This window comes from Triturus cristatus, chromosome 7, assembly GCF_964204655.1.
Source record: "Triturus cristatus chromosome 7, aTriCri1.1, whole genome shotgun sequence".
In the NCBI taxonomy this organism is placed as follows: domain Eukaryota; kingdom Metazoa; phylum Chordata; class Amphibia; order Caudata; family Salamandridae; genus Triturus; species Triturus cristatus.
In genome coordinates this window covers 1457447995-1457460378 of record NC_140590.1, presented here as the reverse complement: position 1 = coordinate 1457460378, position 12384 = coordinate 1457447995, and the positions used below count along the sequence as shown (strand labels likewise).

The following is a 12384-nucleotide window of genomic DNA, read 5'->3' as shown; positions in this document are numbered from 1 at the left end:
CCCAGTCTTTCATTATTCTAATGTTGCTAAAATGAGTATCTTTGGGCAGATATACATTTTTATCAGTAAAGCCAACCCCTAACCACTGGAGTACTCTTTAAATCCTGAGTTTGTGCTTCTCCAGACCAAACCCTCTTAAAATAACTGCCCACCAGTATGGATGACATGTGATTCATACACCTTGTAATCCTCATTGGCTTATGTGACATTCCCTGTAGGCTGATTTACATACTTGTATGATTCGTTGTCTCTGTATAATGTGTGCGTGGTGTAAAGTACTGACACACACTACACTGATATGAGTAGCGCTACACAACAAATGAATTGCATATGAGAGAGGGGCTACATAAAGATGAGGGGCACTGTTGGAGGGTGGCAGTGAGGGAATCCGAGGAGGAGGTAGTGGGAGTGGCTATGGAGCGATGAGGGGCACTGTTGGAGGGTGGCAGTGAGGGAATCCGAAGAAGAGGTCATGGGGGGGAGGGGGGAGCTAGGGAGAGATGAGGGGCACTGCTGGAGGATGGTAGTGAGGGATTCTGAGCAGAAGGTCATGAGGGGGAGGGGCTACAGCGAAATGAGGGGCACTGGTGGAGGGTGGCACTGAGGAAATCCGAGGAGGAGGTAATGAGGGGGAGGGGCTATGGGGAGATGAGGAGCACTTGTGGCGTATGGCAGTGATTATTGGTGTGGCGCCAAAAAAGACTTTCGCATCAGCACTAAAGCCGGCCTTGTAATGGCCTTTCTGTTTTTGTTTATTTAATTAGCAGTCGGGTCATAAGGGCTACTGTGGAACATACTTTAAAGTGTGTGCTAATTGTATTTACTGCTATATTCAATGTTTTAAGTTTGAAGGTGATTTTACTAATGTTTTTACCGGGAAAATGAAAGTGGAGCCCGATGGTGCCTGATATGGGGCTGGGGCCCAAGGTCAGCTGTGAGATAAGGTGCACTGGAGAGGAGTAGTGTATAATCAAGCCTGTAAGGGAGTGCGTTGCGGAGTCTGGGGTCAGGTGGAGGTAGCAATGAAGAGGGATCCTCCATGAAGGCTCAAACAGAGGGAGCCCAAGTAGTGTCACTTGCCTGATACTACCACCTCAGAAACCTCCTCTTCCCATCAAAGGAAAATTACATAGAAAAAACAGTTTTTGAGAGTGATAATATTTAGAAAGAGATTTGGAAAAGAGTGCGATTTAATGGGCCTTGTAAGACTAAGAAGAGATAAAGGAGGGCCCGGAGGATTTGCAGTCTGGGTGTTGCTACTCCCAAGATAATTTTGAAAAAAAAACTATAGGGTCAAATACTGCATTTTATTTTCAACACCCCATTTTTACACAAGTTCTCTCAAAAGCCATTACTGTGCCAAGACAACATCCCCAGGAGTTGACCACATTTTTTTTCAAGATGCACAATATGTTCTTCCCATAAGTAAATATTTACCTCCACTTTGCCAAGGCCTGTGTTTTGTCCTGCTTGCTCACATGTTATCTCACTCAGGCTCACTACCCCCATTATTCATTCTGATTCACTTTCCCTTTTACTCAAAATTGCTTACTTGCACTCACTCTTCAACATTCGGTATCACATTCTCACTCAATCAGTCTCACCACTTTTTCCTACTCTGATTACCTCATTCTAACTTACAGTTTCACTTACTCTACGTGACTCCTTCTCACTCACTTTCTCTCACTTTCATCGACATACACTCTTTCACTCATGCTCAGTTACATTCAGGCACTCAATCATTCACACCCACATTTACTTACTCGCACTCATTCTTCTTTGCAGGACACTTGAATACATATGTGCTATACTATGTTTGAGCAGCTAGCTGGCTGACATGAATAAGCATTATTTATTTATTTATCTCACTTGTAAAGCGCACTCTCACCTAACAGGCATCCTGGCGCTGACAATCAAGAGTGCACAATTTGTGGATAAGAAGGAGCCCTTGTGGGTTTCCGTGAGTCAGATCAGATTCTCTTGAAGAGTTCCTTTGTCTCTGAGCCCTGCTTAACACATGTGTACAGGAGGAGCCCTATATTCATGTCCTCAATGTTTGAGACAAAAAATACTCATTGATTTCTGAACGAGAGTAAAAGCGTTAAGGTAACAAGGACTTGTAATCCTGGGAATGCGGCAAAATCTTGCGCTGCCCCAGAGGAGGCATAACTAGGAGAAATATCTTTATTTCTCCTTGCTTTTTCCTCTTTCAAACTGTGCTTTATTCTGCAGCCCACATAGAAAGATGAAAAAGCCTCTCAAGATTGTTTTTGTACAGGAAGGTGCCCCTTCCTGCACAAAAACAATCCTGCATGCAAAGGAGGCACCCTTGCACCATGGGGCAAGTGTGCCTGCGTTGAAGCTAGGCTGTCGAAATGGCGCCAGTGCAGGGGGAAAAGACCGGAATGCACCATATTGGATAACTACGGCACATTCCCGCCCTTTCCCTGTGACGCAGGGCAGCGCAGCAAAGTAACTTGCTGTGCTGCCCTGCGCCACCATTCCCATAAATATGTCCCTAAGCTCACAAATAGTAAATTGACCAGACTAATTATCTGTGTAAGAGCATGTATTGATAAACACAATGAGCCACTGACCTTTTTCTTGGACCTTGTTGAGTTGCCTAGCACAGCAGCAGATCTAATCTTAGATACCTTACTTGCATGCTTAGAGAGACACGGTTTTACTGATGAGTATTTAAAAAGTCATTTGGTTCAGCTTGTAACAGATGGTGCTTCCAATATGATAGGTAGGAAATCCGGTGTGGCAACTCTTCTGAAACTGAAATATCCACAGTTGAGTGTATGGCACTGTGCTAACCACAAGCTGGAGCTTGCTGTGGGTGATGTTTGTAAAGAAGTCGCAGGCATTAATCAGCTCAAATTTTTTTTTGATAAACTATATACCACCTACCATGCCTCTCCGAAAAATCAGAGAGAGCTTGGGGAATGTGCTCTGGAGGTAGAAGTAAGACTTCTGGCAATTGGAAAGGTGCTAGATGTACGTTGGGTGTCCTCAAGTGAAAGATCTTTGAGAGCTGTTTGGAATAACTACAAAGGACTTATTAAACATTTCATGGAATCTTCAGAAAACTCAACGAGGAGCGACATTGAGCAGAGGAAATATGCTGGTTTAAACCATTTATTAACCTCCCTGGTGTTTGTTGAAAATATGGGCATTTTATATGATGCTCTCACAGAATTGGGTGACCTATCCAGAAGGCTCCAGCGGCGTGATATGACCATATATGAGGCGATCGTTCAATACAGATGCAGATTTTAGTGTTTGAATCAATGGCTGATGCACCTGGGCCCTTTGTTTGCTACAACTGCATTAGATGCTGCTGAACGGATGCAGTTTGCTGGTATAGGACTGCAACAGAAAAAAGGCTGTGTTAGCATCAATAGGGCACAGTTCTTTAGGAGCTTAGCAAATAACCTGCGAAAAAGGATGACAATGTCTAATGCATCAAATGTTTCTAGATGCACAACTACAAACAAGGATGAAATAGAATACAAAGAGTTAGTACATAGAATGAAACTCCTACAACCAGTTTATTGGCCAGATCCAGTAGACATCTTATACGGTGAGGGAGAATTACAAAACCTTTGTAGCAGGTTGCATGTATTTGATACCAGGCAGTACATCCTTGGTTTCAGAGAGTACAAACAAAATAAAAATTGCATCTCTGAAAGCCTGAAACCATTAATGCACATTATAAACACCTTTTGTACCTCAACTGCTGAATGTGAACGGGGCTTTAGTGTAATGAATGATGTGCTCACACCACTGCGGAACAGAATATCAATCAATCGTCTGTCTTCTACAATGTTCATAAATATCGTGGGGCCACCTGTCATAGAATTTAAACCTGAATTTTATGTTCAGAAATGGTTAGAAAAAGAGAGGAGAAGTGCAGATGAAAGAAACTGCATGGCTCGGAGACAAATGGCTTATGATTCCACTTATAAGCGTATTTGGAATATTCTGTGATTGGAAACATGTCCCACATTGTAAATGAATTAAATATAAACAACTTGTATATTAAACCTCAAATAAACATGTTTATTGATTCTTTGAATTAAATAACGTTATAAGCTGTAACTGGTCAGTGAAATGCCAAACGTTCAAAAATTGGTATGTTTTGCTATTTCTAGCCACACCTCCGACTCCGCCCATTAATCCAATCCTTGGGTTATTCCCGCCCCCTGAGTCTCCGCCCACAGTTCCCCTACTTTTTTTCCCCCACTTCGACCACTGTGTAGCAGTGACATGCTGCGCAAGATTTTTGAATGGTGATAGTAACAGACATGTAAGTGATGGGGGGGGGACACGTGTGCAGGATCGATAATATTGCTGCTGCTTTGCTGGTCTACACCTAAGCAGAGTGATCCCACGGCCGGACCCGACCCTACTGAAGCCAGCAGCTGAGAAAGTGTGTGCAGGGCCTGGCTAAGCCAGAAATTAGAATCATTGCCACTGGAGAGTGGTCCACGGCACAAGTAGTTGCGGCCACAGGCCCCCCAATTGCCACCGTGCAGGCTTGCCTTGAAACAAAGTATTTGTGTCTGCCTAAGCCTGTGGCGCCAGTATGTAGTAGTTCTGCTAACTTGCTATGACTGCTATAAATAAATAAAATGAATGCCTCATACATTTTGAGCTGCCCGAGTCCCCGGCCTGTAGTGTACTGAGTCGGAGGCCTGTAGCGCACTGAGCCTGAGAACTGTGCAGGCTGTTGACGCACTTTAGTTCAGGGACTTGGTTTCTCTTTGCTCAAATGGGTGTAGTTTCTAATATTGGTTTCCCCGGACTTCATTGTTTAATTTTGCTCGCAAGAAAACGTCACCCATACTCTTTGAAATGTCACTCATATTTTCACTGAACTTATGAAAATGTCACACATAGCAAGTTGAAACCTTGGCAGCAATGACCTTAATGACATTCACAGAAGACATTCGCCCATACCAGCTATTGTTTTGTAAAGTTCCAGACATTTCCCAAATGCAAAGGCTGCGAGTTAACATTCGTGTTTCCTTGGTTGGAGGGCTGATGGGAGCTTGAGGATGCTAGGGTGTTACTTTGGGACCAATGAGGTCTAAGAGTAATGTACAGTTTTGAACCTGGTAACCTATGTTTAAATGCTGGCTTTCGTCACATAATGAAACTTGGAGAGCCTAGATAAATCAATGTTCCACAATTGATTGCCTTAGTCTGACGGGCTTCGAGTACTTTGACGTGATTGAGTCTAAGGTGCTTATAGTCGCCTAGTGTTCAATATTCAGCTAATCCAATCCTCAAGAGACTCCTCTTACTGTAAGGATGTTTTTATTCCTCGGTACTTAATCAATATCCTTCAAATCTGCAAACACGGTCTTGGTGTAACAACAGGCTGCTGCAGCTGGAGCCTTGCACTGAAATGCACTAGAGTGAAAGGAGGACGCCTGGATAACTAGACATACATTACATTGTATTCCCAATCCCCGAAATAGCTCTGGTGGGGTACTGAATGACAAAACATCTGCACAACAGGCCGAGGGCCCACGGTCACTGCTCATCATAAAGTCAACCTGGTTTGCCCTACAGTAGAGGCCAACAATTGTAATAGCTTTGAGGTTCTGGCTCACGGCCTGCGTTTGGAATCCTCCGTTTCTACGTTTTACTGACAAAGGGAGGCACCTGCTATTGAGAGTTGATAAAAGTGAGGTTCTGGAGCAGGCCTGCGGCCTATGCCTCTCAGCTCTGGAGAAAGTGGAATCTGTCCTACGAGTGAATGAGACCATTTTAATGGCGGGAGGCAGGGTTGTCCAATTGCTAGTGCTTTGTCCTCCACCATTAGTTGTAATTACAGGTTCTGGGCTGCTGCAAGTGTCTGCAGAAGTCAGCTAATTACAGCGGGCATCTTGGATGTTGCTATTCAGTCTTAAATGTTTCAATCACAGTGGGATCAAGTCTACTCTGATGTGTGCAATCCTAACTCTTAATGAGTGGGGCTCTAACCTTGTTGTCAGTATCTGCTGGATGCGCTCCGTTTTAATGGCAGTGGAGTTCTGGTGGTTTGCCAGCGACGCGGACCTTCAATTTTAATGTTTTGAATAAAAGCATAGTCCTCGCCTGGGCCTTCAGTGTTAATAATTAATACACTTTAGAGTTTTCAGGGAGATGTGTCATAATATCTGTCTTCTTACAAAAACATTTTGTTTTGAATTTTGTTTATGAAAATGTCTTCCTATTGGTTGTACTTTTTCTTTTAAAAATCCGGGTGAACTTTTTGTAAGTGATACTTAAGACATGATATTTATGCCAGACGACAAACTGACCACGATAGTCCAGTACCACACCACTGCAGATTGAAGTTAAACCATTGTAATTGATAATTAAAGGCTTATTGGACAGCAAGGACAAAGTAACAGATCTTGCCAACTCGATGCAAGGCAGAAGGAACGAAATGGTAAACAAAGAGTATCATTTTTTGACAGCAGAGTCATCAGATTGAAGCGTTTCCCTCCGAGAGTCGGATCCTTCCGGTATCCAGTTTTTATACAACACCTAGTACTGACAGGTGGAGGATCCAGGGAAATATTTAAGTGGCACAGGGAAAGGAAGGGTCACTATCATAGGGGCAAGGCGAGGAGTTTTGGCAGGAGGGTTTGGGCCAACCACATTTGTCTGGTCTAGGTCTCCCAAAATTCTTAGAACAGAACCAGTTATACGTTCATGAAGACTTACTTATAGAGGTATCGAGAAGAGAAGCAACATTCGAATGTGGGGCCCGCTCCACACATCACAGACAATACCATATCTCAAAGTGAACTAGTCGTCACTCTAGAGACCCCAGTAAGAGGCTGGTGGTGACACAGGACTGCCTCATTCATTAGTCAGCTCTATACATGGAAATGATGGTGTGGAGGGCACTTACTTGGGGTTCGCAGAAGGTCCGAGGTTGATAATGGCTGTTGATGATATTTCGGGCTGTGGAAAGAAAGAGGGCACAGTGCCTCATGAGTAATGACGCATATGGTCCTGGTTACTGTAAGCAAGACTAGTCACATTCCCGCAGGGGTCTCCAACCTTTTCTGTACTGAGAGCTACTCATGTTCAATGAAACGCATTGAGAGCTACTAATATTATTAGTGCTGTATAATCTCCATTTGTTTAATAGGTACATTAATTCAACCAAGCAAAAGCTTTCAAATTTAATAAGCTGGGCTGCACACAGGTGAGCTACTCAGAGGTAGCTGGAGAACTACAGTAGCTCACAAGCTACTGGTTGGAGACCCTCTGCATAAAAGCCTTAGACCCACCCCCATTTGCATCAATTTACAATTAGTACATATGAAGAACTGGCACACTAATACGCCTTAAAACAATGTGCTTTGAAGAAGACTTTACCAGGACTGCAAATGAATGAGTGAGCAAGAAAGCACTAGATTACCAACTTGATACATTATTCATACGGGTTTGCTGGTGGTTGAAAAGGTAGCATGCCGCCTGGGAGAAGTCTGCAGTAACATCCAATTAGCTACCCGTCATAAGGTTTCGGGCAGAGGGGTTAATCAAAGGGCAGACCATACCAAAATCAAAGTGCATGTGAAGCAACAACCCATGCAGCAACTTGGCTCAGGTAACAGGTCTTTGCCAGAGAAACATCTCTTGATATTACAAACATTAGCCTTCAGGGAAGTTGGACAGCTCGCTCAATTGAATTCTCTAAGCATAGACTTTCTGTCCTCTGACAGCTTTTGTCTCTCAAAGAGACATTTTGTGAGAGTGGTGTCAGGTACATTAGCCCAGTGATTGATTTAGTTGCACGCCCAGACAATCCACTGGTTGCTAAACTCTGCTTATGATTGCTCACAGTGGGTGCTTTGGGCATGAGGATCAGCCACTTGCTTTTCTCATGTTTCCACTGGTCCCTACGTTTTTGTCTTGCCTTTTGCGAGTGAAACGGGGAATGATCCTCGTAATTAACTTTGGGCCCTGGAAACCTTGGTCTGGAATTCTCCAACAGATGTCTACTACTCCTGTACTGAAAATAATTGTATTCACAAGAAAGCCGGGGAGTTTAATAAAGAGTTTCTTTCCACTGGTTTTATGTACGCACAATTTACTTGCTGTGGGAAATTAATAAGAATTTTAAGTTGTTCAAGGACAAGTAGAAGTGTCATGTCGTGTCCTTGTAATTTTTTTTAGGTCGAGCCTGCAGGCAGCGCACATGCGCTGTCACTAAGGTGACGACCTATTGTATCTTTATAAATAAAACAAATACTCTAAAAAGGGGATTTCAGCTTGCCCGTTACTTACTATTGGTTGGCTTGCTTATCATTGACAATTCCTTGCTCCTCACTGGTCAGCAGATGCAGGCGTCACTTCTCGTTTGTGTGTGTTCTCCTTTCTATGGAGTATTTCCTATGCACTGATTAATCTCTTTATTGGCGCCCTTCCGCTTGTTGTGCTTGTATTGGAGGTACATGTTTTTTGTTCTTCTCCCTCACAGGTGCTTCTTCCTCCATCGTCAGCTTGCTCTGTTGCGTCGCTCGTTTTTCTTGACTCTATCCCACGTGGTTTGTTGCTTTCCCATCCCACTAGTTAGCATGGATTATTGCTTGCACCACACACGTTTTTGGTCTTAAATTGATGGAGGGTTCTCATAAATAGGCCCCTCAGTGTACTTGGCTGAGGGGCCATCATTGGTACATCAGCTGTTCAAAGTGGACTGTAGCAAAGGTCTTATGGTTGCTCATTATATTCTCCTTATTGTGCATAAACCAGCTGAACGAACTATAACTTTGATCACCTGGCAAGGGAAATTCAATTAAAAAGAGGTCTACAAGGAAATAGCAGTAGAAGCAGAGCCTTTCGGTGTGTTAACCAAATCTAAAATGTGGCCATGCATGCGAGTTGCTCAACACAACAGTTATGATGAAGCAAATTGGAGTAACAGGCTGAGAAAGTTTTGGAAACATGTATCACAAGCAGTGTCTAAATGAAGATTAATTTATCCCAGAATAATCGAGATACAATGGGTGGTGCTGAAAGAACAAATAGCCTTCGTTAAATCACTCATGAAGAAGGTAGAATTACCTGGGTATCGATACAGTTACATAAAAGAAAAATCACTTATTACCTCTTCCATATATTAGACGGATTGTCGGAGGGCCGCTCCTGAGCCTCGGCGTTCCCAGTGTACATGGAAAAGGCATTTGATAGCCTTTTGGTCCTATGTGGTTAAGGGAGGAGCTGCTGGCTTGCATTCGGGTGTTATACACAACCCCACAGGCGATGGCACAGATTGGGTGGGAGTATTCTGGGCAATGGTACATTCATAGAGGCACACGCCAGGTCTGCCCGTTGTCGCCTTTTTTGTTTCTCGCCATAGAGCCTTTGGCATGTGAAATCGAGAAGAGAGCATGGACAGAGTGGTCGGTTGGAAACATATCGCTTTATCTGCGGACGACATCCTGATCTACCTAAATGAGGTCACCTCGGGTCTAGCGCCAGTCTTCAAGCTCTAAGACTTGTTTGGCGCACTCTCCGGTGTCATAAAACAGAAATTACGCATTTTCCTGACAGACCTGTGCAAGGCTTTCTTGTTGGGGGTCTGGGCCCCATTAGATCCCGATTGCTTGGCATACCTTTCAGTACCTGGGAGATTATATGTATATATACTGCAGATGTACGCAATGTGGGTAGAGTGATGGCCTTTCTACGTGCGTCAGCTTTTGGCGGACATTGCCGCTGTTACCTATGGGTCACAACGCATTGAAAAAATGGTGGCTCTGCTGCAGCTCCTATACATGTTTGCCAGTGTTCCTCTGCTGCTACCTCAAATAGTACTCCGGGACTCACGTGGATAGGCTTCCAATCTGATATGGGTGTCAGGCATATGTCATATGGCCCTGGAGAAATTGTGTCTACCCTTAGTGGTAGGGGGCCGGGGGGACCTGGACTACAAGCTGTATTAACTAGCGGGACAGCTACAATGGCCGATTACGTGGATCGCCCCAGAGACACATCCTGATGTAAAGAGTCTTTGGCCTATGGTGATGCGGCCATGCATGCTGGGGTACATCCAGATGGCACCCCTCATGCTACTGTGGCACACGGACACCGCTCTTGCTCCAGGTGGTCCAGGATTGCTAGTCACATTATCTACAGATGGGTCAGTGTATTTCATGGATCTCGCTCTGTGGTGCCTGGCTGCCTTAGCAACTTGTGGACAGTGGCACACCAATCATGGTGGCGACATGCTTCTGTTGAATCTCTAGGTGAGCTGTTTGCGGAGGGGGCCCTCCTTTTCTTTGAGGAGCTTTAAGACAATTATGCTATGTTATCTGGACTCTTCCTGATGCTTGCAACATTTGGGGCTGGGCAGTGGGGGAGGTGTGGTGTCGACTCGGGGAGGGAGCCCAGCGCGGACCCTGCACTATGCAAACTACTAACACGTGGAGCCCGGCAAGTCATAGGATCACCAAAGCATCCACAGTGCTGGGCCAGGCTATGAGGCCGACACTGCCCAGACTGAAAGACCGTTGGAGCAGTTGCTGAAATTAGCCCCTGTGGTGTGTGTGTGTGGGGGGGGGGGGGCTCAGGGGTATTGTGCACAGGTAGCGGTCCCAGGTCTTTGAGCGCCTGACTGGATCCGGGGACTAGGGAGGCTCCCTCAAGTTCTGTTATGCCACTGGACCCACGATGCTGCAAAACAGCCCCCCACACTTCCACCCTCATGGGGAAAAAACAATGCCCAGTAGGGCCAATCTGGCCCTGGCATTAGCTTGGATGAAACAGTCTTTGTTAAGCGTTGGCAAAGCCCATGCTGTTAATGCTGTACAGCATTAACAAAAAGTCAATGGCAGAGGTAATAGTCTCAGAGGCGAGACCTATTGGCTTTGTCACTGATGGTTTATGGTCTGGCTTGAAAAGCTCTATAGCTATTTGATTCAATAAAATGTATTCATGAATCAGACATTCATAAAAAATTCCTTTATTGTTAAAGACATTTTTCTGTAACCAAGGACGCTGGACTTGTGCTGCAGGTTTGACCAAATTATGCAGCAAGAAAAGGTAAATTATGCAACCTAAAGAAGCATATTTTGTGATAGTATTACTCCATAATTTTGAATGCGTTTCACATTATAACACTGTCTAGGCAAAGGTTTCATCTCATTACTACCAGTTTAACATCCAAATACAGTAATAAGCTACAGAAATCTGACCAGTCAACCTTTGCATAAGGTCTTCCACAGTGCAGCAACACGGGTTGCTGTGAGTTCAGTAACTTTTCATCCGTTTGAGCTATAAACAAACATTTTTTTTTTTTAAATCTACAGCTTATGCTGCAGATGTATTATGTGGCACGAGCAGCAAGCACTCGCATAATACCAGGGGCCCTGGCTGTAACGCGCAGCACAAGAGAGAAGGAGGGGAACGGGTGAAAAAGAAAGAAAAGGATGGGGGAAAACTGAAAGAAGCTGCACGAGTGAGATAAAGAAAGCGGAAGTGTAGGGTTGGGGAAGAGCAGCCATGAGGTAGAATCAAGAATAGGCACTCGTGATGTTCGTAACTCCTGCGTTCGGCAGTGCCAGGGGCCGGCTTATTAGAAGAGGAAAAAAACAAGGAAAACTAAAACTTTGGGCCACTGTTTGTTTTTTAACACAACTTAAGCACTTAGAACAATCTCTGGCTGCGGTTGCGAAACTTATGCAGAAAGGCAGTTTGCTCATATCAAATTTACAGTTTGTTTACCTAACATGACAGAAGGTTAAATCACTCACCTGTCCGTTCTGTACCAATGTCTTAGCGCGCTCCATTCTCAGCAATGTAGCCGCCTCAGCACTGGGAGAGACAGAAGGAGAGAGAGCGTTAACAGGCGAGTGACCCCGTGTCTTCTGGAGGCATGCTGCTACGTCCTGTCTCCCATGCGCCACGGCCTGCAGCGCTTGGACCTTTCCTCTCCTCGCCCTCCCTCCCTCCCTCCCCTCCCTGCTGGGCCTCCCTGCCCTTCCAGACACCTCCCCGGGGAGGCCCGCCTAGGCCCCTTCAGGTCTGCAGCCGGCTTTCAAAGCAGAAAGACCTGCTGCTGCCGTTCTGAGGAGTCTTTGTTGCTGTTTCATCCAGCGAGCGCTGGTTCAGGCGATGCGCCCAGAGCGGGCGAGAACAGGTTCAGTGCGCTTTTTGGGGACACGCGCAGGCGTGATGCCTGTACTGTACCGGAAGGTGAGTTTATTTACACGTGGGTCGGGAATAAAATGACAATTTTCCCGATCAAATGTGCATGTGTGGTTCAGGTAACACGCTAAAGGTAAGTTTACATGCGTTTCCGTAGTAGGGTGAGGTGGTTCATGGTCATATTGTATTGTAATTGTATTTATATAGTGCTTACTACTA

The 12384-nt window shown here is 44.9% G+C and overlaps 1 protein-coding gene across 4 annotated transcripts in view; it reads right to left on the bottom strand.

Moving 5' to 3' along the window:
• The window catches only part of SGK2 (serum/glucocorticoid regulated kinase 2), a 396404-nt gene that overhangs the window by 215264 nt on the left and 168756 nt on the right, over positions 1–12384 (bottom strand). For 3 of the 4 annotated variants that reach the window (XM_085619218.1, XM_085619215.1, XM_085619216.1), the window contains exons 3-4: positions 11772–11832; positions 6917–6969 (exon numbers count right to left, since the gene is read on the bottom strand). The exons of the other annotated variant lie outside the window; for it this stretch is intronic. In XM_085619218.1, coding sequence (XP_085475344.1) covers positions 6917–6969; positions 11772–11807 — 89 coding nt within the window. In that variant the 5' untranslated portion in view covers positions 11808–11832. The remainder of the gene's footprint in view (positions 1–6916; positions 6970–11771; positions 11833–12384) is intronic. 4 annotated transcript variants of the gene reach the window in all.